Genomic DNA, 25,109 nt, shown 5'->3' with positions numbered 1-25,109 from the left:
CTCGCGCCTCAAAAGGGGGCGTTACCCAGGCGAGAGGAAAACAACCTTTCATCAGCATTTTGGACACATCGACCGGACGGAGTGGACCCATGGAGTGGACACGACACGGGATGTTTGGTTGTTTTCTTGCTTTCCTCCTTGTCGGTCGTCATGAGGCCCTAGGGAGCGCCTGTGTGTGTGTGTTTTATGGGGCGGCATGAGCGCCACATGCGTGTGCAAAAACTTTTTAGCGCACATAGGCTACGCACACACACATGTGCGAGCAATTTACGGCTGTGTCCACGCATTCCAGCCTATGATTCCAGCACGCAGCAGGGCCCGTGTCCCGCTGCATTGTCCAGACAGGCGCTGCAGTAACCCGACCACACCGCAGCGTCCCCCAACAGGTGACAGTGCAGCGATGCTGTATTTAGATACACGCGCGAGTGCGCGCACGCACACACGCGCGCACACACACACACACACACACACACACACACACACACACACACACACACACACACACACACACACACACACACACACACACACACACACACACACACACACACACACACACACACACACACACACACACACACACACACACACACACACACACACACACAGCAGGCCCGGAGCCTCTATGCTCGGTCCCCTCACTCACCTCTATCCATTTCTGCGCCTCCTGACAGGCAGGCTCGGGATGGCTCGGCTCCACCGGCTCCGGCTCATCCCGTGCGGCATCTGGGACGTCGCGCTCCGCCATCTCCCTCTGACGAGAACCAGAGACTACCCGACGGTGATAATAAATGATACGCGATAAAGATCCGGTGGATGCGGTGTTTCCCCCTCTCTGGCCGTCCGTTATCCTCAAACCGCAGCTCTGCGCACAGTAGCTGCGCAGGTTCTCCTGGGCGTCCTCCTGTCCTCCTCGAGCTGTGGCGGAGAGATGGAGAGAGAGAGTGCAGACCCTGCAACACGAACCAGGCGCTAAAAATAACGATTCTACGCCGAACGCTGTCTGTCTACAGCCGCTGCTGCTAGACCGCGCACAGGAGACGGGAACGCGCAGAGAGGAATCTCTCATGCGGGGGAAGTAGAGCGAAAAGGAGAGTGAGAGAAAGAGAGAGGGTTGTATAGGGGCGTCATCATGCAAGCCAAAATTCTGAGGGGGCGACATTCGGCGGGGACCAAAGGTCGCCGGCCAAAAATTTGGCGACCTAAAGTCATACTAGATCTGCAATGATTCAATCAATCTGCCCAGATAAAGTGTGCTAAATCCACTCATGATCATTGATTTACCTATCAATCGGTCCATTTAGCTATTTCTAAAATGTGGGCCATTTGAAGCCAGATTTAGAGGAATATCTCAGACTGTTGTGATGTCATTATTCAATTTTGACTATCAATATTTTGTTCCTTTTCTTATTAGGGTAAATACTGTATATTTATTTAAAGATTCTGGTCAATCATTTTGTGCTTTTATGGTTACTAGCAATCTCGCCCGCTCGATTCCTAGGCTCGCCCACTGCGCATTGCATGCAGCTCGCCCGCTGCACGGCCTCGCCTGCTCTATGACAACTGTCATAGATGTAATTGACATCACTGATGACATCATCACTGAGGATGACATCACTGATGACATCATCACTGATGACATCACATCATTAGGTAATTAGGGCAATCACCTAATTAAAAAATCTGGCTCCATCAGGTCACCCGCACGGGTTCTCTTAGTTTACACCCCCTGAAAGTTTCAGCCCGATCGCACGTAAAACGGCATAGCTGTGGCCGGCCAAAATTGTGCTTGAAACAAACATTGCCCACTTGCTCCCTTTTAATATAGAAGATTAGCTAGCTGAGTCACTCAGTCGCTTCTACACTGCTGCCACTTTTTGTGAAATAGGCGTATAGTTAAATCTTGCTTCACCCAAATGGCTCTACCAGGCACCACCAAACACTCTTGTGAGGGTTTCAGACACCGGTGGATTAACAGCGAACTGATCCTGGACTGGGGGAGGCAATTTATGGGAACCTGCCAGGACAAGACCCAACTAGGCCATGTCTGCTTCTTCTGGATGTTTCGAGCATCGACTGCTCTTCTTCAGACCGGTCAATGCTCAAAACGTTACCACTGGTGCAATAAATAGAAACTTAATTTGAGCCCTTGCAGTGTGTGTTTTATTTATTGTTCCAACGTCTCTCTCCAGCTCTGCACCTGCCGGATTCGACTGGGATGCGCGTGCTTTTAACTTTTGTTCATGCTTCTTCTGGATGGACACAGTAGCCTACCCATGTCTACAACACTGACTTTCTAAATTTAATGAAAGAGAGCAATATGCATGTCATGTACAGTAGCCTATTACTCAGCCTGTCTGCAGCCTACAGACAAGTCCCCCTTTTAAAGTAAAACAAACAAAACAAAAACATCTCTAATGAAGAGGGGAGATTTAATACTTGGGCAGAAGTTGAGAAAGTCAGAATTCTTCACCCTGTTTTCCTGAGCATATAAAACAAAAAGCTACTGCTGTGGAGATTGTCCAAATTGTGTTTAGAGGAACTGGCATGTTCCTGGTTAATAAGAATGCTATAAATCCTGACATTTATGAACCAAGTAAAACCACTGAGCGCTCAGCAGCCAACAATTCCAGAGCCATGCTGGGCACTACCACAGCATACTTACCTACTTTATGATTTAGCAAACGGACTACCCTGGGATTTATTACAAAGAGCTTACTGGCCATGTCACAGAGCATAGCCTACAGTCATTTACCCACTCTAATTCATGTATCAAGCAAGGAAGGGGGGTAGACTCTCCTATTCCTTGCTTGATAGGTAGAGGATGCCACAGCAACATTACTGGATCTTGTTGTTGGGCACCCCGGAGGGTAAGACGACGCATGTACGCTTATGCTTTGTTGATTTGATTTCTCATCAGCTTTCAACTGCATGCAGCCTCATATTCTAGCTCACAGGCTTTCTGACTATCTGGCACGAGGCTATATGTTGGCTGGTCGACTTCCTGATAAGGGCACAGTCTGAGGCCCTGATTTTGTTCTACAGAAGCAGTGGTTGTCAAAGTTTTTCACGTCGCCAAGTTCCCCAAAACTGACACAAACCATTTAACTGACCCTTATTTGATAAGATTCTGTCCATCTGATAGTTTTGCTTTTCGATTGTTTTATTACAGGAAGTGTATGAAACACATGACCAAAATAGTCAGAATAGTCATTCTGTCATTGTGTTACATATGGTTGGAATTCTAGTGAAAATAAATTACATATATATATATATACAGTATATATATATATATATATATATAATTATTATTTACTTTATATGTATTGGTGGTAATGACTACTGTTTTCGAACCAAATCGCTCCCCGGGGACAATAAAGACTATCCAATCCAATCGGGTGTCCCGTTATTTCACTGTTGCCATTCTGGCGGGTATGCCTAGATGACGTGACGTGCTTTCTCTTTGCAGCACACAGACTCGCCTAGCTCGCTGTGCGTCTGTATCCACAGAGACAAAGCAGGCAAACAGAATCCAGCTCTCCTGTCTCCCCTTCAATGCTGAATTACAGCCAACTCCAGTCTGGAGCCCAATAGGCAGGAGGCCTCCTCACTCTGCAGTCTGCATACTGCCGAGAGTCCAAAGGGCTTGTTAACCGGAATAGATTTGACCCTCTTCTGTATAGGCTTGACATAAATCATCATACTGTAAATGGTATCAAGCTGATGTCGGTTATGAGGATTGAATATTTCAAGGGAAAGATTAGAAAAGGATCTAGAATGGATTACTGGAGACATCAGTCAAAAGTAATCAACTTGGCAAAGTTTCCAAATTTGTAAATGATAAAACAATACAAGGGAGGTAGAGTATACTCTTACCACTCAACTTTACTTTGTTGCTAAATCCAAACTGTTTAAGAGGTAGTAGGGATTTAAGAGACTGAAATGGAAAGAACCAGATAAAAAAAAAAACATCTAATCATCCCTTAAAGTTTTAGATACAGGTTGTACTTCCCCAAAATGCAATGAGCAAATTGATGCCCAGCTTGGGACACTAGACATCACCTCCAAGAACAGGACCAAGTATAGCTTGGAGGCGCACCTTTCCACCTCCAAATACACACAGAAACTCAATAAGCTGTGCAAGTGTAACAGTTGCTTTATTGAATTGAGACAGCTGCATTGCCAACAGAACTACAGCAGGAACGTATTGGGAAGCTGCAGAAGGGTAAACGATTGGACCCTATAGCCTACTGTGATCATCGCACACTGCACAGCACAGCCACAAAATCCCAACAAACAGCAGCACTTTACTTGTATGGACCCCATCTTGTTTGGCAGTTTCTGTGTTCACTGTAAACTTACACAATGCAACTGTGCAGATGTGCACAACAGCACAGGGACTATGACAATTCGAAAAGCCAGATCCAAATAAAGTGCGAACAAACAAAATCCTACTGTACAAAATAATGCATTTCCAAAAACACACGGGAACTAATGGATTGTAACACCGCCGCTAAACCGACAACTAGCATTTTAAACTTTTCAAAGACAAGAGAAGTCAGTATGATATTCAACACTACTCAAAAGGTTGTCTGCATATTTAGAGAACAATGGTCAAATTATGCCTACAGATACATTCGGGCTGTTCTGAAGAATGTCAACTAACGGCATTTAAAGAAACAGGCACATATTTTCCTCAATACAAGTGTTGTGCCTTCTCTTTTATCAACATCCCATCCTGCTTTCTGTCTTTGTACTCTGTTGCCACTGAAGGCACTTGTGTTTGTGTGTCTGTCTTGCCTGAAAATTCACCACAGATGTATCAGTGATAACATACAGATAAACCGACAAACAAATACACACATGCATACAAGCAGTGTTGAGCTCTGACCCCAATTAAAGTTCAGAGAACATGGCAGTAAGAAAAGAACAACTTTCATTGCTAAGTGACATAAAACAAAAGGCTTTGGGCAAGCTTGTATCGATGTGGAGCAAAGGGTTTTCAGTGTGTGTGTGTGTGTGTGCAGTGCACATGTGCATATACTCAAGAATGCTTTGTTGGTGAGATGTGAGTGTATGATATGTGGAAACAATATGCGCTTTATAGTGCCGTGTCTGCAGATGTGTGTGTACAGGCCATCGTCGAATGTTTTGTCATGAGTGCGCTCCAGGACATTTTGGTTTGTAATCTGGTTCTGTAGCGTCATCTAGCTGCGACAAAGTGCCACTGCAGAGAAACGGACTTCGTCTTTCTCTCTTTCCACAAATCCACGACACACAGTCGCTGCATCCTGAACATGTGCAGAGAGAAAAAGAGAGTTTGAAAACCGATTAGAAATTAATGATGAAATCCCTGACTGACCAAAATCATCACAACCGTTTTGTAGTTTCATCATTCTTGCATGTGGAGCCCTCTTGTGGCAGTTTCATGGTGACAACACGAGGCTACAATTTGAGCAAAGGCTCTCGCATACTATACCAGTTTTGGATTCAAATTTTAGTTGGTCTGAGTCATGGTTTGTCACCTCTTATATTAATGAGAATAACAATTTACTGGTAGACTTGCCTTCTTGTAACCGGACGCTGCCAGAATCCAGCTGGCTTGCAAGGTTAGCCTGCTTGTGGATTGGCATCAAGCGTCAGGCAAAACAGTGGCAGCAAATAGAATAATTTAAATTCTAACAATGAATGCACTGCATTCAGATTTATTTGAGGCACTGGTATTTGATTAATGTTTAAGGACATTTCCAAGCCTCCCACTGTTCTTTGCATGTCCCATTTCTTTTCTTTATGAGCCACGCTGGAGATATTGGAGAGTATGCATTAGCTGAGTTTATTGATTGCATCGAGGCACTCAGGAAGCATCTCTCCCTATCCCAGTTATTCCACATGAAGGGACTACTGTAGGCCAAAAGGTTGTGATTTAGCTGACCCAGGATTAAACATTAAAAGTGACAGAAATATGACAATAGTTGATAACCTTACCATAATGAAGGAATCATCTTTGGTAGCTCCATGCTTCACTGGTCCATCCATTGTCCCATCTTGAAAACAAATGCAAGATATTATTTAGAGACGCGCACAAAATGAAACCATACACAGGAATGTACAAAATGAGAATATATACTCACCTAGCTCATAAAGCTGTCCATTTACATTGACAAAGGCAATAAAGTGGAAGTTGGTTTTGTCTGCTTCCGGCTGACAAAGTGAACAGAAAACGCTACAGTTAAGAAAAACAGTACAAAGCAAAACACTGGATAAACACTGGATTATGGGAGGTCATAAACTCTCCAGTCTGTAGGATTACAGCCATGGGCGCCTAACTGTGTAAATGTGTGTGGTAAATATGTGTGTGTGTTGGGGGGGCTGGCAGAATCTGAACAGCATGGCGAGGGGTCTGGGGGTCCTCCACAGATTTTTTTATTGATACACTATTAAGTTTGTATACTCTGATGCTTGATTCTGTGTTACTACAGTAGATGCTATACATGCAGGAGAGGTGTCTGAAGGCTTCAAGTTCATTTATTTTGGAAACTACCTTAATTCACAGGCTATACTGCACAAACTGGCAAATAAGTCAGTTACATGAAAACATTATGAATTAATTTTGATAATTCTTTTTACATTCTCAACATTCTCAGTTTTAGAGAGAAAGAAGAGACCTTCAGCACAGAGAACATGACATGGAACCTTAGCCAACCGAAACCTATTCAAACAACAACGGTTGTTAGCTAGCTAGATAAGTGTAGGTCACATAACTTTGTCTTTCACCTCTGGTCGTTCAGAGAAAACACATCTGTGCACTTTTTTGTTGTTTTTCTGTACTTTTCTTTGCCAACAAATTGTGCGATGTTAGCGGTTGTTTTAAGACTTTTTAAAAGGCAAGTGGAGGGGCAAAAAGCCAATGTTTCTCCTCCTAATTTCAAAGTGGAGGGGCATGTGGCTAACGGTGTAGGCGCCTATGATTACAGCTGATTTACAGATGAGATGATGATGTTGTGGGCAGGTGTCTTACCCTACACTGGCCTTGTGCTGCCGCATCATCATGAGCCTCTTTGATTGCCTGGAAAAGAAAAATTCAGAAGGCAAGTGTTGTCAATTTAACATAAAATCCATGTTGCTACAACAGAAGATTGACTTTATATTATCCTACTCTTAAAAACTACACATCAGAACTGAGCCTTTTCAACAGTTGTCTAGCTGCTGTTATGAGACGATTTAGCAGTGTCTGACGCCCCCCAGTGGATAAAATAAAACATGTGGGTTATAAAACCCTGACATTTTCTAGTGGTTCAGTGTTGTCAGCTGATCATTCATAAAACTATCATACAGTGTGTGCACATATATATATATATATATATATACACACACACACCCATGAAAAATTTATCTTGTTTTTTTTTTAATAGATATTACCAGTGCATACATGAAAATAAAAATAGCCTAAATACTGTGCATGTCTGTGTCTTACCTGGTTCTTCTCCAGATGTTTGGCACGGTCATCAGAGGCCATGTCAGCAGTCTCATCTAGAAACTTCTTCAGGGCAGAGTCAGTATCTAACAAGATAAGAACCAGTAATATTAATGACACAGTCAATAATACATTGATCATACATTCACATTAAAATGACAAGATGATCTGCTGGCCACTGAGCAGCTCCACTGGAGCAGTTGGGGTTAAGGGCCTTGCTGAAGGGCACCTCAGTGGAAGTAATGAGGGAGGAGCAAGTGCTGCTTTTTCACTTTCCCCTCCCAGATTTATCCTGCCGGTACCAGGGATTGAACAGACAACCTTCCAGTCACAAGCTTACTTAAAAGGGGGAATAAGTAAATCATGACTTAACGACCAAAGGATTGCAACATTTTAACAATTAACATAAGTCATATTTTCACAATAGGTTCAAGCAAGCTAGATAATTGGCAAGATTATTATTATAGTAAACTAAATGGGAAGGTGAAAACTAGGTGTTAAAAAAACATTGTTGTAAACTGAAATAAAAATATCTAGACTAGACAATTCTGTCTACTTGTTGAAACAAAAAGATTAACAATTAGCGGTAATGATGTCAGACTCTACTGGTCCACCTACCGATAAAAAATGGTGCATTACTGTTCATGGTTCTGGCTCAATATTGCCTCAGCATTTGTCAAATGCAGAGCAGTAAAAACTTGAAACAATTTTGCAGTGATGAAGAGCTAGTTACAGCCTTGCTACACTATTAAGTAAGTGAACTATTGATGTCATCGATGCCAGTTTAGGGTGATTAAACATCTCCATGTTCCAGTGACAGTCCCCAGATTGAGTGCTTTGTCCCTGCATGGCTTTACATCTTCAGACAAAGGGAGGAAAAAAAGGTCAAGAAATTGCCCCATTTTTCCATCTAAAAAACACAATTATTAATCATCATCAGCAGCTAGCCAGCAAGGTTATGTTTTGTTAGAAACAAACTGTTCTGTTTACATTGTTACATTGTGGGGCATAGGCATACAGTATTTTTCTCATTTGTCTTGCGCAACCATGAGAGTGCACATCTACAGTACCAGGAGAATTTCAAATTGACGACTTTGGCAACCCCTTGAGTCCCTTAGTGGTACTGTGGTGTTTTACATCGTTGCAAAGACTGTATGCGACTGTAGTAACTTCAACTGCAGCACCAGTTGATGCTGAGGATCTACCTTTGCGCCCTACATGTAAATTACTCCTACACATTGTGAACCAAATCATTCGGGCCTAAAATAAAACTATTGTATTGGTCTCAAATAAAAAACTGGATAACTGAGTTTTGAAAGCCACAAATCTCTGCTGCTGGCAAAGTAATTGCTGAGTCATCGGTCATGATAAAAGCCGTATCAAACCCTGCAGATATATTATGGTCAATGTGTGCTATCTATGCGACAGTAAAAATCATAATTATTGCACCTTGAATTGTGACCAAAAGCCATTGGATCTGCACTCACCAAACTCCACTTTGCTTTGATTGTTGGCCACAGCATGGAGCATGGCAATGGTGCCGCAGGAATTGACCACTGTCTGTTTCAGGAAGTACACTTCTGAACCCCCGGAGACCTTGTCAGCCTGCTGCTGCCTGAAAGACTCGTGCTGCCATGCGCACAGACAGACACACACAGACGCTGGTCATTGTTGTCGTCTGCCCGTGGTCACACACAGATTGCAACCAATTCCACCTCTGAACTGTACACACTTGGATTAAAAAGCATACAATTGGTAATGGCACAAAAATGCCAATGAGTATTTCAGTTAATTCTGGTCTGGCTCACTGGATCACAGTACTAGCAAAATCCAACATGGGAATGTTCAAGCCTGCCAGCAATTTATAGCATTATTTGATATGTTTGATACATTATTTATTTTCATTCATATTATTTTCTAACAGTACTAGGAAATAAACGCTCTGAAGAAGGCTCTTTGCCAAAATGCGTAAGCGTTTTGTTTTTGTGTTGTGAGCCAAATAAACCAAGTAAAATGTGAGTATTTTGTGTCCATCTTGACTTTTGAAACTGGGATGTGCTACCCTTTCATCTTTTTTTTTTACTACTAGGAACTACTTTTACATTCTGTGTTGTGTGGGGACACCTTTGGCAGTTGCAATCTCTTCCAAGCAGACGAGTAAGCAAGAGAATTATACAGTATTTCGCTTCCAGGTTCCCAAGGGTTTAACAGCAATATTGCATTGCCCGTTTTTGAAGATTTATGTTTTGGGTTTTTGAAGATTTTATGTTCGTACAAGTGGCCTCATTGCCTCTTGGTTGTGTGCAGCCAGAGAGTTCGACTATCACTCCCTCCAGGAAATACACGACACCATGGTTCTCCCCTTACAGATATGGATTTGATGATGGAGTGCAGTTCAGAAGAATAAACCCATCTGTAATTGGAGAAGCATGGTGTTGTGTATTTCCTGGAGGGAGTGATGAGGCTAGCTATAGTAGGATGATAAAAGTCAGTCACAACGAAAAGGCAAGACATTGGTCTGTTCGTTCCTCCCTACCATCGATCCCAATCTCACCCTATGCCAGCCATCACATGCTTTCTCCTTCCCCCTCCCTGGCTCCAGCGCCGCCTCACGCCACCAGGCAGGTTTTCCAGTAGATCACCCCACCCCAGACACACCATCACGTGCTTGCCTCACCCCATCAGTCCTTCCCATTTTAAATTGTGCAGCCCCATTACCTGTTGTGTCAGAGGGAAGAGCAGCATCAGGGCAGAGCATGGGGTCGGTACGGAGGATAAAAGCTCACCCTCCAGCCCCAGCACATCCACAAAACGCCAGCTGTCACCCACGCCTAGCTTGCTCATCATCTGAAACACAGTTAGGAGGGGGGGGGGGGGGGGGGGGGGGTATTTTAATGTAGGCTATATTAAACAGTTTATTGTAACATCTAAATTATCCCTTCAGCTGAATCTTTTCAAAGATGCTGCGTTGTGTGGTCCTTTCATCTGTGAGGCCACACCCTTCAGCCCAGACAGCGTGGGAAGGGATGCTAGCTCAACTTCACACTCACCCGATTTGCGCTCATATCTTCTCAAGCTTTGTTTAATTTACTCTTTTGTGAGCAAAATTTTAAAATAAAAAGTGACAATGTAGCCTATGCATTGGTCTTGTGGTTGGGATTTGATGGCCTGGTCGGCGGTCCGTCTCCAATCATGTCATCTATCTTCAAAGTTGACGGTTTTTACTAGCTAGTGTCATCGAACTTACCTCACACAGTTGAACCAAACAAACATGTCGCCGACGTGACTCAGCGTCTACCCACCTTGTTGAGCACCTGAAACGAGACACAGAGAGAGAAGGTGAGTTTGTCTGCTTCTGTTACTATGGAAATCACAGAAACAACACCGTGATTTTCCCCACCTCGGGGTTGATCTCCATCGGTGTCCACTGCATTTTGACAGTCGCTTTCACAGTTTATCGTCGACTCCGGTTTCTTTCTTCTCGTGTGGCTCAAGCTCTCTCTCTCTGTAGATGTGAGTTGAATGAGAGAGCAGCGTGCACGCGGCTCATCATATGCTGCTCCCTCCGGTCCGGTGGGTCATACCACTGCCCGGCAGACAGAGGGGGGGGAGCTGAGCTCATCACACCAGAATTAACAGGCTCCCCAATCAAACATTTGAAAGATAGAACATTGACATGTGCTTGTTGTGCGTTTCACTTGTGCAGTGAAACCCCCAGAACGTGTAGCAAAGCTTTATGAATAAACAAATAAATAAATAAGGTTGGCTCACCCACTGAATGTAAACTACCAAACCACACACTCCTAGAGCCCATGGCCAGAATTATGAGGACAAAAATCTAATAAAAAACCATAGCCTCTGGCAGATTAAGAATAACTTATTATGTAGTGTAGCCTAACGTTATATCGTTATATGTGACAAGTGTCTACTACCCACCATGAGTTGCACATTTGACTTCACTGTAGGCTATATTAGAATTAAGACCAAGAATAAAGAGAAAAACCTTTATGCTTCTCAAACTTTTTCACATCAAGGACCCCTAAACTCACACAAATTAGACCACGGACCCCCATCTGATAAGATTTTAGCTCTCCTCCTGGCCCTGTCTTGTAGGATCGTGTTGGGGTTAGGCTGATTGGGTGCACCTGGGCCCGGTGCACTCATTGGGCTGCTTAAGACCTTCAGACCATTCAGTCTCTCTCCCTCTTCACGGATGCACCTTTTGTTTTGTTTGTAGTTTGTGTTGTCTAGTTATTTTCTCTTCGTTTTAGTTAACAAATTATTGTTTTAACTATGACTTTGATATGAGTCCCCTGCCTGCCCTCATTCAATTGTTCCTTCCTTGTTACATGGGGAGTCATAGACCAAAGTACACCTGCGAGAGTGAAGACAGGGCCAGCGCAGGAGAGTGCGGAGGGTTGTCACACTTTTAGATGTTTTATTATTACAGAAAGTGTATGAAACCATGACCAAACAGTCATACATTCTGTGACTGTGTTACTTATGGTTGAAATTCTAGTGAAAATACATTATTACTGTTTTTGATGAGGACCCCCCTTGGAACCCCCTCGAAGACCACTGGCGGTCCCCGGACCCCACTTTGAGAACCACTGAACCACTGAACATTTGAAGGAAACCTTAAGGAGAAGCCTTAATGGTGTTTTGTGCAACCGTTTTTATTTTAAGGAAAGCTTAAAGACAATGGATGACAAATAAAATACTTTAAGAGATGATCCAAGACAAACTGCTGTATAAAGTAAACATTTATTTCAACATATTTTTCTCTGGGCTACATGTTGCATGGACAATTTACAGTTCAGTCAAACTTGTGATGTGGGACTCACTCATTGCTTATTAAAATGTTCAGTTTTGATGTGGAATTGTAGCATCCACTCTTGGGCTAACTAGCATACCTCATTATGAAGATGCAGGGCTGAGAATCATTATTATTCCCCTAAATTTGGTCAGAATCCAGTCTCTGGACACTGCAGAGATTAGATATGTGGGATGAATGGATGGAGAGACAAATAGACAAAACAAGCACTCCCTACAGCCTCTTTTCCCTCCCCCTTGTCCCCCCCCCCCCCACCACCACCCATAGACCCCTAGCCACTCCACCTACCCCTCGAATCCCAACTCTACCACCTTCCTCTTCCTATCCCTATGGCCCCTCCCCCCACTACCACCACCCACATCCCCCTAGCCACTCTTCTACCCACCCCTCGAATCCTGATTCTACTACCTTCCTATCTCTAGCTACAGCCCCTCCCCCTCCTCCTCTCTATGGTGGAAGGCTCCTCCCATCTCTCTTCACCTCCTCCTTCCCTCCATCTCTTCCCACTCTCTCTCTCCTCTTCCTACACAGAGCTGACCCCCCCTGTGGTGCCATCATTGGTGGTGTTGGTCTGTCCCTCCTCTTGCTCTCTGGTCATCCTGCAACGACACAGGCAGGCCAGCAGCTTGTCTATGGCTCCTTTCTTCATGAAAAAATACAGAACCAAGTCCATAAGAGGACTTAACCGAGCCAAGAGCAGACTCGGCTCATACAAGCTGACGTTTGAACCTACAACTGCTGCTACTGCACTCCAAATGATGAAGGGCAGGAACAGCAGCGTGTAGTTAAGCAGCACCAGAACCAAGACTCCCACGATTCGCCGTTTGTCCTCAAGGTTGACGGTGGAAGCAGACAGAGCTTTGAGGGTCCCAACCAGGAAGAAGATCAGCAGGGGGAAGGGGAGGAGGAGGACGCTGCCGATAAGGATCCTTCTGCCCCTGCCGCGTAGCGCTAAATAGTTGACAACGATGAGAATGATGCATAAGGCCCACACCATGAAGGAGATCACCAGAGAGAACTTGATGGTGCGTTTGAAGCGGTACCACAGTGGGCAGGCAATGACCAAATACCTGTAAAGATATAGATAGAAAGAAAGAAAGAAAGAAAGAAAGAAAGAAAGAAAGAAAGAAAGAAAGAAAGAAAGAAAGAAAGAAAGAAAGAAAGAAAGAAAAAAAGAACGGCTGAATGATATATTGTTTCAGCGTTGTTATTGTGAAGTACGCAGTGTAAGACTAGTAAGTAAGACTGTAACTGCTGGATTCCACTAACATATGCGCCGCGGTCTGGGTCTGATCCGTTTTTGTTCCATCCTCCATGTAGCTTCAACCCTCCTTGGGGAACTCCTTGTCTAAAATAGTTTCTTGAACGGTGGCGAGAATGGCCGCTAACAAACCTACTTCTGTCCACGTTGAGTGACGTGGATAGAGACTGAAAACAAAGTCTAGTCATGGGCCAACTTAGAAATGGTTAACTTTCGGGCGTCCGGGTAGTGTAGTGGTAGATTCCCTGCCTACCAACACGAGGGTCACAGGTTCGTGCCCCCGTGTTACCTCCGGCTTGGTCGGGCGTCCATACAGGCACGATTGGCTGTGTGCCGGCGGGAAGCTGGATTAGGCCTATGTGACTTAACTTCCAAACCGATTTAATACCGCAAAACTTTTGCCACACCCACTGGCCAAAAGGGGATGTGGTAATGGCCGTGGCCACTCATAAAAAGGTGCCTAACTTCCAAACGGATTCACGTACAGGTATCAGGAAACTATTGTAGAAAGGTTGGCAGAGGTGTGCCCTCTAGTTGTTTGTTATGGAATTCTGTAACTCATGGTTTCTTATATTGCAATATAGCCTACTGCATATTGCAGAAACAAAAATATTGCAATGCCATTTACTTCCAGTATCATTAGAGATAGATAGAAAGATAGATAATAGATAGAAAGATAGATAATAGATAGATAGATAGATAGATAGATAGATAGATAGATACATAGATAGATAGATAGATAGATAGATAGATAGATAGATACATAGATAGATATATTGATAGATAGATAGATACATAGATAGATAGATAGATAGATAGATAGATAGATAGATACATAGATAGATACATAGATACATAGATAGATAGATAGATAGATAGATAGATACATAGATAGATAGATAGATAGATAGATAGATAGATAGATAGATAGATAGATAGATAGATACATAGATAGATACATAGATAGATAGATAGAGCTAGACAGACTGGATGGATGGATGTGTTGGAAACGCATAAACAAACAGATGTTACCTACCTTTCCAGGCCTATACAGATCATGAAGCCCAGACTAGCCGCCACCCCAATCTCGAAGATAATAGCATTGAAAAGAGAGCAGCCCATTGCCACCCGCACTGCCATGAAGCAGAACTGGATGAGATCGGACACGAGGAGGTTGATGACGTAGATCGGAGCAACCTGGCCTTCTCGCAACTACAGGAAAAGTGGTTAAAAAAAAGATCTGAGAAAGTACAATTGAATGTATTTGAAATTTTGAATGAATAAAATGTTTTATGAATTAATCAATGACAATGAGTGAGTGAAAGATTGAATCATCGTGAATAGATAAATAACAGAAAGACTGATAGACAAAGATAGAATAGCTCAATCCTAAGTACCAGGAAATACAGACCACAGATGGCCAGTAAGGTCAAAGGAATGCCGATGGAGACGATGATCCATAGCGTCACTTCGAAGGCGGTTGAGTACACGACACACTTTCTGGCATTACTTAAGGTTGTGTTGTTGTACAATGCTGCCATTCTTCAGAGTGAGACCTGTTGTTGGGGATAGCAGGTCAGCGTAAGGTGCAGGGTTTCTTAGAGTCCACTCAACACTTCTCTTACGCTACTAGACATCAGAGGAAGGGCAAACAGAAGTTGTTTACCGATGTGCCAATGATATGGCAAATTAGAATCATCATGAATACATGAAATGAAAAGTAATAAAAGCAGTTTATTTTATATCTAGATATTGGCTATCACATCCCTGATGCTAGTTGTCACAGCCGTTAATACTACAGTTACTACATATGTGAATAATGTTAGACATTAATTCAAAGCTGAATTGAATAAGGAATCAAACAGGTATATAGGCTACAACAGGACTAAAATATGTCAAAAGAACAAACTACATGTAAGCATATCTATGAAAAATATCTTCTAAGATGCGACTGCAGGAACTGTAATGTATGCTAAGTAATAACACATTAAGGTGCTGGACCACAACCTGAATATGTTGCATCTGTCAACGTCCGCCGTTTCTTCATCTGCATCCAAACTGCCAATCTTCAGCAGTTATAAGTGTGAAATAATCCCCCCCACACACAGCAGCTTCCCATCTACTTCTGCATCTGATGAACCGATATTCTTTGGTAATACAGTCCTTTCGTAATGCTGGCAAGATTTGACATGCATTTCCTGCCATAAGCTTTCTTGATGACACTTGATTTCAACATCAACAACAAAAATCCTACTCTTGTGTTTAGAAAAGAAACATAAAAGTTTGGACCTTTTCTCCCTGGCTCAATAGTTCTTTACATAGCACATCTGTATCATACAGGATTACTCTGAGGGCACAGGAATATCTTTACCAACCGCAACAGCATTGGCTGGTATTGTTTTCACCTTGTGAGTAAGTGAGTGAGTGAGTGAGTGAGTGAGTGTGTGTGTGTGTGTGTGTGTGTGTGTGTGTGTGTGTGTGTGTGTGTCTGTATGTGTGTCTGTGTGTGTGTGTGTGTGTGTGTGTGTGTGTGTGTGTGTGTGTGTGTGTGTGTGTGTGTGTGTGTGTGTGTGTGTGCATGCATGCGTGCGTACCTACGTGCTCGTGTGTGTGATCAAGGCAAAATGTTGTCCCGGAGACGCCTACTTTCCCAGGTGTTTGTCTCTGTCTGTCTGTGGACAAATATTGTGAACACGTTGGCCTCACAACGGTGCAAGATGCAGTCACAGAACTTTACAGGTATAGTTGACATCATTATTGATCTTTTTTGTTGACATGGTGGCTCTGCTTGTAGAAACTATACTAATTGAACGTAGATAGCGATCCAAGCAACAAAGTGTGACAACAACAAAAAACTAAAATTTGCTGGTAAATTTCCTGCTTATGCCTACTGCTTTCTAGAGTCGTCACAAAAGGCTGCTCTGTGTATCACTGCCTCAAGAAGACTTGGCTGCAGTTAAAGGAACACTCTGCCCATTTTCAACCAGCTTTGTATCATTAGAACATCAGTAGTATATCAGAAAACTGTAAACTGTTTTGAAGTCTGTCATTTAATTTGACAGTTATTGAGTGTTTAAGTGTGGACCAGTGACATCACTGGTCCACACTAACTCAAATGAATAACTCATTAACTCAAATCAACTCTCAATAACTGTCAAACTATTCATCATTCATCTAGTTTGACAGTTATTGAGAGTTGATTTGAGTTAATGAGTTATTAATTTGAGTTAGTGTGGACCAGTGATGTCACTGGTCCACACTTTAACACTCAATAACTGTCAAATTAAATGACAGACTTCAAAACCGTTTACAGTTTTCTGATATACTACTGATGTTCTAATTTTACAAAGCTGGTTGAAAATGGGCGGAGTGTTCCTTTAAATTACATTTCTCACTACAGTGGAATCCGCTTATAGTGATCACGGTTATAGTGATCAACCGCTTATACTGATCAAAAAGCTTGGTCCCGAATCGTTGCTATACACATGCTGTTTAAATATTCCGCTTATAGTGATCAATACTCCGCTTACAGTGATCATTTTGGGCCTTGTCCCACCTGAGAACAATGGATTTTTTTTAAACTAAAGTAAAATAATTTCTTACTTACAAACTGCCAAAATGAGCCAACGAGATACAGCAGCAATACTTGGTGCATGTCTGTATATGGAGAGATAACGTCATCTCTGTCTGTGGAGAGATGGCTGCGTCTCTGTCTACGTGAGACCGCTGTGTTTGAAACAGCTGGAGGCCTAACTTACTGTATGGATTTTTAAAGTCAATAACATTCCTTTACTTTATATGTACTGTGTTCATGTAATACATATACAAATGTCAATTAGATGGTAATCTGCATGAGAAATAAAGAAAAAGAGAAAAATCGGTTATAATGATCATCCGCTTATAGTGATCAATTTGACCCATCCCAAGGTGATCACTATAAGAGGAGTGCACTTGTATAAACTTCCCATTTGCTGATCATGGACCAATAGCAGGTGGCTCTGTGGGAAACCCCTGGTCTCGCGCCGTCTCGCACAGCTCCAAGATGGCAGCGGTCAAAATCCCAACGCAGAGGTTTCAAAACGGGAGTCCCCGAACCAATGAGTGACATCCCATGCACTCCGTCCATCTCTTTTATACAGTCTGCTTTCAGCATATGTGCTGGGTGAGCAACTTTCATTGAAAAAATGAATTGGCCACCATGCATGTGAGGGGGTACCGATCGATTCATCGCACCTGTTTCATGGAATCTCCGCTGTCTGGGGGGGTCCCACCTCTTAATGGGGCCTTTAAGGTGTAGGTTGAGGTCTACTCTATGGTCTGTCAGAGTGGGGGGAGAGGTGAGGGGAGTGACATTTCTTCTTCTTCTTCGTTCAACTTAGGATACATAAAAACTTGCATAAACTATATGTAAAATGTGTGCTTAAATGGGGTACTGATTTGTGAATTGACAATGAATTCTTATTTTATACGAAATATTTGATGTGGCATATGCTGTAAGTCAATTAAATGGACTTGTGTCTGCTCTGATCATGTACAAACTACTGCTGCTCTGTATCTGCTGTTTCAAGTCAATTTGGGTCAGAGATTGGCTTAATCTCTCCCTGTGCAAACAAACTCTACTCTCTCAACACTAGATTCATGAATATTAATAGGCAAAGACACAGACCTATCCCTACTTTTGACGTCAACCCTCTTCCAAGTCTGGGCTATGCTGGTGACTGTAGAATGCTCACCACCCGCATAAGTATGGGTAGGGGTACGGTGGCGCAGTCGGTAGCGCTGTCGCCTCACAGCTAGAAGGTCCTGAGTTTGATTCTCGCCTGGGACGCTGTGGGCGCTGGAGTTGTGACCCCCCCATATCTTCAGTGCCTACTGCCCAGGTGGGCTATCTCGTCGAAAGGGTCTTTCTGTGTGGAGTTTGCATGTTCTCCCCGTACCCCCCAGGGGGTTCCTTCGTACATAACCCCCCACTAAAAACATGCAGAAGATCGTCATCCGACCAGTGACGACAACATCTGAAGTTGGTCCAATGATGGTCCAATGATGGTCCCCGGGCGCTGGAAAGAAATAGCGACCACTGCTCCTGGCCTGCCCCCTGGAGGAAAGGACAAGCCTGGATGGGTCAAATGCAGAGGACATATTTCACCGGCCACCGTCAGCATGAGTGTGTGTTGTGGCCGCATGCATGTGTTGTAGTGTGTTCGTGTGACAATAAAGACGGGCTTCCGTCTGAAATCGTGTTTTTTTAGTATAAAGTCCCTAAAGTGCATGTAGCCGACTATGATGTGATTCTGCTCCGGTAAGTTCACTGAGCAATGTGATCAGAGAGGATTCTATGTTGTCACATTAAGCAGGTGGTGACAGGGGGCAATGCAGCACTGCCCAAGGACACTGATAGCAGGACTTTAAACTAGAGGAGGTATGCCAATCAATAAATCAATCAAATAGAAATTAATGAACAATCAGTATTTACCCTTAACTGATAACAGGTGGAAAGCAGGAATGTGGGGCATGCACTTGGACTCACACGCACACACACACACACACACACACACACACACACACACACACACACACACATCCTCATACCGAAACGACAGAATAAGTCAATTTCTAATGACTTAACAAAACGACATGAGTGAAACGGTGCGTGCGTGCATGGGATATGCTGCTCGTGGGATATGTTGGCGTGCGTATATCCTGCATCCATTTGGAGCGTCAGGTGGTGCACATCCTATCACGTCAGGTGGTTTCCATGAGCGTTTTGACAGGCAGTAGCCTACAGTATGTGACAACAAAATAAACGGTGCACGGACTGACTGGTTGAATGCGAGACACGGACAGAACAACGTTACACTCATTCAAAAATGATTTTGGGATCTACCGGTAAGCAGCCATGAGATCTACAGTATATCCTGATCATAGACTGTATAATAACATCCCGATCTACTGGTGGGCACCACTGCTGTTGGCAGATTGAGCAATAAGAGAAAAAAGGACAGTTGACCTAATTGAAAAATCTTTGCTTATACAAAAATACATAGGCTACATACCACAGAAGCAAATGTTAGAAAATAATCTAAAATGATTATCTTTCATTCCAATGAGGGCCGTAACATGTTCTTTCACCATTGTCCACTGTGCCTTCCTCATTGTTTTCATCTCTCTCAGATTTCTCATCAGCTAAAAAAGGCTGGGTGTTTCCTCTCTTCCTTTGTCTTTACAAATTCCAGTCTATATTTTAATTATTGAACAATAGCATAATCAACTGCTATTACAGTCAAGAGGAATTATCTAATCTAATCTGTGGGTCTGTTAAGACAACAAAAGCCAACTCTATTTTACTTTCTGTTATCCTTTAGCACTGTTTGACTATTCAATAGGCCATTGTTCATGGCTGTGCAGGTTGGAGTTAATTGTAGTTATGTTTTAACTTGGAGTTAATAAGTTTTGCCTACAGCAGGCTACAGTGCCTTTGTGCCTCAACATCTTCAGCTTATATAGCTCTACATCCTGACAGAGATATGAAACTTTAATCAAATTTAATTATTAAATAAATGGTAAATACTTCCTCCCTGCTCAGGGCTCCAGTGAGGCACTGACCACTGAGTATTTTCTATTGTATTTTTTGTAACGTGTTTGTGTTCTTTTTTCTTCCAAATTTTTCCATGCTGCACCAGTAAACTACCTCCATGGGAGTGTGTGAAAAACAAGTTTGTTGTTGTTGCAATGCTAATGCTTTTTTTGCCTGCAATGTTCACTGCATACCAATGACTAAAATGCTGACTGAATGATATCTTTGTAAACTGCAAGTTGGAGCATAATCATGTGTTAATTTGAATATCCTTATTTTTACTCAACATTATTTTTCCCATTGTTATCAGATGAAATCTAAATGACTGTCTCCCATGTAAACACTTTTGGAGAAAAGGAAATTGGTGAGATATTTAATTTCTTATCAACTGCTCTGGTAAAATAATTTGGGGGAGAGATTGGACTGTTCCTTAGGTTCATAGGGTCCGTCGAAAAGCACCAAGGTTACATTCACAGACATGTCTGAGTTCTCCAGACGGCCTGTGGCCCACACCTGCACCTGTATACTGGAACTTGTGTGCAACTACAGGACTTTTTCAGAATTCAGGTCAGAGTTTCTGTCTGTGTTGCAAAGTGGAATATGGGTGATGGATGTGAGCTAAATGGAATGATACTGTAAAGTGAAGGATGGTCATGGCTGTGATGATTTTATATAAAAAAAAACTGCTCTCATCTTTAGCAATGAACCTGCACAGGGCGCACAATTGTACATGATACCGCTTGGCCTAACTGCAATTAGCCACTAGGTGTCAGTAGTCCATGTACAACACACGGGGTACAACACACTGAGTACAACATGAGGCTGAGACTGTGTATGCTATGTTCTGTCCAGACATTACAATCAGGGATGGACTGGGACTGAAATTCAGCCTGAGGAGTTTGAAATGAAGAGGCCTTTTTTACGAGCACGTGAAGGGTGCCAGGATCGCGCGCTTCGCAGTAATTTTAACACTAATACCGTTTTTTGTGCTAAGAGATCTCTGATGATGAATGATAAACTTATAACCTTTATTTATATAGCACTTTATATATAAAACAAAACATTTTTTACATATTCTTTTATTTTCAACTTATTATGATTCAGAGTCAGACCAAGTTGGTTAAACCCATACAATTACATTTACAATGCAGTTAAATGTTATTAGTAGCTGTTAGCTGTCTCATCCATGAGTCATGGATACAGTATATCCTTTTTTTTTTACACCGGCCGGCAGCCTGGACTGGACTGCAATTTGGGAGCGGCTATCCCCCTTCATTATTGAACATTAGATTGAGCCAGTCTAACGGGCTCCAGGAGTCCGCTCTGTGCAGCAGTCAGCAGACAGCAGCAAGCTTGAACTTGATTTGATTTGACTTGACCTGACCTGACTTGCCATGGCCAACTGTATGACCGCCGGCCGCTTACATCATAATAGCAACAACAACAAAAGACCTAAAAAGAAGAAGACAAAAAAAAGGTGGCCCGGACAGGGGCCACCTTGTGAAATAACAAGGCCTCTTTTTATTGATTTGTAAAAAGTCAAAGAACAGTACAACGGACATCTGTGTTGCACTATAGTTGGACCATGCATGCTTTATTCATGCAGGCGGAACTGGGGGAAATGCTGTAATCAAAAAGTGAAGATAGAAGACTGCAGGAGATATTGATTAGGCCTACCGGTATACGTACATACATGCAGGGTGAGGTCATCAAATGATTATTTGCAATGGTGGGTGGTTGGTGGGTGTGTATGTGCGTGCGTGCGTGCGTGCGTGCGTGCGTGCGTGCGTGCGTGTGCGTGCGCTTTTAATGTTATAGCCTATTTGTGGGAGAGCTTATAACACGGTGAGCAAGAGTGCAGGCAGTGGTTTACACAAAACAGGAAGAGAAGAGAGGCGACAACTCCAAGATTCTACATCTTTACTTCATCTTTGTTTTTCTTAAGTGGATTATAGACATGCATGATGCATCAGTCAACACATTTTCCTCATGAGTGGAGATGAGTCAACGCGTTCACTGGCTATTCAGTCGACTCTGGAGACATCAGTAGCCTATCTGTTGATAGGATCAATGCCTTTGCTGTTGTATCTGTTCAACTGTGATGGAACTTGCAGTGCTTACTCCTACCTGCGAATGTCTGAACACATGCATTGTGGGCTTCATTGGATGATTGTGGTGTGTTGCTCAGAGGATAATGTGTTGAAAACCAAACCTTCACTTGTGAACAACGGAATTGGGAGTCAATGTTCACCATCACATCACCAGCAGGCTCGCCACTGGAGTTCACCATCACGTCACCAGCAGGCTCGCCACTGGAGTTCACCATCACATCACCAGCAGGCTCGCCACTGGAGTTCACCATCACATCACCAGCAGGCTCGCCACTGGAGTTCACCATCACATCACCAGCAGGCTCGCCACTGGAGTTCACCATCACATCACCAGCAGGCTCACCACTGGAGTTCACCATCACATCACCAGCAGGCTCGCCACTGGAGTTCACCATCACGTCACCAGCAGGCTCGCCACTGGAGTTCACCATCACATCACCAGCAGGCGAGATGGAGCATGGCGATGTACCTTTGTGTCTTTGTCTCACTCAGCGCGCTATTAGCTGTGTTACTCTGCCTCTTACTTCAACAGCTGCAGCACTACGCACACAGACACTGACCCATGCTCTGAATGACACCTGCCACCCCAAAACAACCAGCTTCCAGATAGTTTGTTGTGTGAGTGAGTGAGTGGGTGAGTGAGTGAGAGAGAGAGTAAGAGAGAGAGTAAGAGAGAGAGAGAGAGAGAGAGAGAGAGAGAGAGAGAGAGAGAGAGAGAGAGAGAGAGAGAGAGAGAGAGGATTGTTATTGGTACAACTTTTCACACTTTTCAAAAATGAAAATAGGGAAGCACTAATCTACTCCCTGTGACCTTCACCATCTCTGTCATAATAGCTATGTTTACATGGACACACATGCATGATTAAGGCCATGTTTGATCATAGCAAATGCATTACTCCAATAATCTTAATGACTGGTGTAAGCATAATGTTAGCTCATTTAGAATTTTAGACAAAAACACCATGTGCTGATTTCATTCAGTTATGCGGATGTGTCATAACGGTCACAATGATCTGGATGGCAACAGCAGTGTGTTTGTTTACAGAAGGGAGCTGTGAATAAGCCTCATTGTCGACATCGCAATTATGGGTTAAATGACAAAATGTCAAGTTTCTGGAGCAGTGGTGAAACTTATCACTGTAAGCCAAATCAAAGAAAGGGACACCCTCAAGACTTTAGATAGGCGTAAACACAGAAATAGTGTCATGTTCAGGAAGGTTTAAACTAAAATAAACAAGGCAGGTGTAGTCAGGACCAACCCAACTATCAAATACTGTATATCTATTTAAACTGGATTTATTAGGAGGCAAATTGTGTTATTTTAAACCACAACTGTTATTAAAATAATGGATTTCATTGTTTGCTTTCCTCTGTGCCATATTGCATACCCAACTGGATTAAACTATTACGGAAGCATGCAAAATCAAAGTTGCAAATACATTTGTATTTTTGTATTGTGATGACCCATCCTGTTTGTGTCTGGTGTTAATGCTGTTCTCTGTTCATGTGCAGGAGGAGGGGACCAGCCTGCAGGGGTGTGCCTAGATGAGGAGGCACACCTGACTCCAATTTGGCTCAGGAGTATTTAAGCAGGCTGGTCACGGCCATTCTCTCTCTCTCCCCTGCCCAGGAAACATTGTTTGTTCTGTACTCTTTTGAGTTAGTTTTGACTTAAGTTATTGCACTTGCACATACACTACACTTTCACACATCCATACATGCACTACACTACTGATCTAACTGATGACTCACACCTCATTGGCACAGTTAAGTATACTTTGTTTAATTAGTTTCAAATAAATACATGTTTTTTTGGATTTACTCCTGTGTGTCGTCTCCCATATTTGTCATGATTGAGTCTGTTCATGACAAGATGGGGGCTCGTCACTCTAGTCTAGTTTATTGGTAGATTTGGTTGTTACTCCTAGGTTTTTTTCTATCAATTGTGTCGATAAACTTAGGCGTTGTTTGTTCTTAAGTGGAAGAAATTGTTTGGGGGGGACACATAGGAGTTGGTATTTTGTTTGGGGGGGGGGGGAGAGCATTATAGGAACTTTTTTTTTTCTCTTAACTCTCGGTGCAGGCTTTTTGTGTTAAGTGCTTTGGTCCTTGGGGTCCAACTCCCGTATAGTTTTTTAACAGTGGGTCTCCATATGGGGCTCACTGTTTTTTTTTTCTGGGTTAGACTGTGTTCCACATAAGCTGGAATGCGGTGGTACCACTGAGAGGCCCTTGTTGGAGGGGGGGACTCGGGAGGGCCACTGAAGTCTAGGGTGGAGCCAGTCAGTCAGATTCTGGTAGGCAGGTTAGGTAGGGGAGTTGGGCTCTGGGGTCTTTTGCTACTTTTTGTTAAAGCCTTTGCACATTATTTTTTTTTCTTGTTAAGAAAAAAAAAAAAAAAAAAATGAGTTCTTTAGTTGAAGATTTTATTCAGGCTCCATCTGTGGATGTGCTGGATAGATGCAAAAAAGAGCAGCTGTTAAAGATAGCAGAACACTACAACATTGTTGTCCGTGCCACACAGTCAAAGCTTAGGATAAAAATTGTTCTGATCGACAGTTTGGTGGAAAAGGAAGTATTATCAGAGGAGGCGGTCCCGTCGGAGGATGAGAACCCAAGTGAAACGAGGTCTGGTAAAGCTTTTTCTTTTTCCTCAGGGCTATTAACCTTTGAACAACAAAAGGAATTGCTTCAAATTAAACTTGACCATAAGAAACAGATTGAAGAGATGAAGCAAAGAACTGAATTGAAAAAGTTGGAACTGGAGCAAGACAAATTTAAATTGAGTGTTCATGAAGCAAAGCAGTTTAATGTTGGTTCTAACCTACAATTACTTCCCAAGTTTTCAGAAAAAG

At 42.9% G+C, this 25,109-nt stretch overlaps 4 protein-coding genes across 4 annotated transcripts in view; 1 reads left to right on the top strand and 3 right to left on the bottom strand.

The window, feature by feature from the left end:
• LOC310793432 (uncharacterized protein) overlaps nucleotides 1-748 on the bottom strand; it is a gene marked incomplete at its 5' end in the record, with an annotated part of 31,934 nt that extends 31,186 nt beyond the window's left edge. The window contains one exon of the mRNA XM_083655251.1: nucleotides 647-748. Within this exon, the coding sequence (XP_083511377.1) occupies nucleotides 647-748 (102 nt within the window). The remainder of the gene's footprint in view (nucleotides 1-646) is intronic.
• Nucleotides 749-5,207: 4,459 nt separating this feature from the next.
• uchl1 (ubiquitin carboxyl-terminal esterase L1 (ubiquitin thiolesterase)) lies at nucleotides 5,208-10,907 on the bottom strand (the record flags this gene model as incomplete). The annotated part of the gene is made up of 9 exons (XM_083656323.1): nucleotides 5,208-5,291; nucleotides 5,986-6,044; nucleotides 6,132-6,201; nucleotides 7,019-7,066; nucleotides 7,475-7,560; nucleotides 8,962-9,103; nucleotides 10,193-10,321; nucleotides 10,777-10,788; nucleotides 10,875-10,907. 9 exons carry the CDS (start codon nucleotides 10,905-10,907, stop codon nucleotides 5,208-5,210), a joined length of 663 nt encoding a protein of 220 aa, XP_083512449.1.
• A 1,924-nt stretch (nucleotides 10,908-12,831) lies between these two features.
• On the bottom strand, nucleotides 12,832-15,110 carry LOC310793430 (ovarian cancer G-protein coupled receptor 1-like; the record flags this gene model as incomplete). Its single annotated transcript, XM_083655248.1, has 3 exons — nucleotides 12,832-13,378; nucleotides 14,606-14,781; nucleotides 14,967-15,110. The coding sequence occupies 3 exons, from the start codon at nucleotides 15,108-15,110 to the stop codon at nucleotides 12,832-12,834; spliced, it is 867 nt and encodes a 288-aa protein (XP_083511374.1).
• A 7,276-nt stretch (nucleotides 15,111-22,386) lies between these two features.
• LOC310793429 (annexin A5-like) overlaps nucleotides 22,387-25,109 on the top strand; it is a gene marked incomplete at its 5' end in the record, with an annotated part of 6,459 nt that continues 3,736 nt past the window's right edge. The window contains 2 exons of the mRNA XM_083655247.1: nucleotides 22,387-22,699; nucleotides 23,767-23,807. Coding sequence (XP_083511373.1) covers nucleotides 22,387-22,699; nucleotides 23,767-23,807 — 354 coding nt within the window. The remainder of the gene's footprint in view (nucleotides 22,700-23,766; nucleotides 23,808-25,109) is intronic.

This window comes from Poromitra crassiceps (assembly GCF_964638095.1).
Source record: "Poromitra crassiceps genome assembly, chromosome: 19".
Taxonomy (NCBI): Eukaryota; Metazoa; Chordata; class Actinopteri; order Beryciformes; family Melamphaidae; genus Poromitra; species Poromitra crassiceps.
The sequence above is the reverse complement of the archived record's forward strand: the minus strand, read 5'-3'. Positions and strand labels throughout refer to the sequence as shown.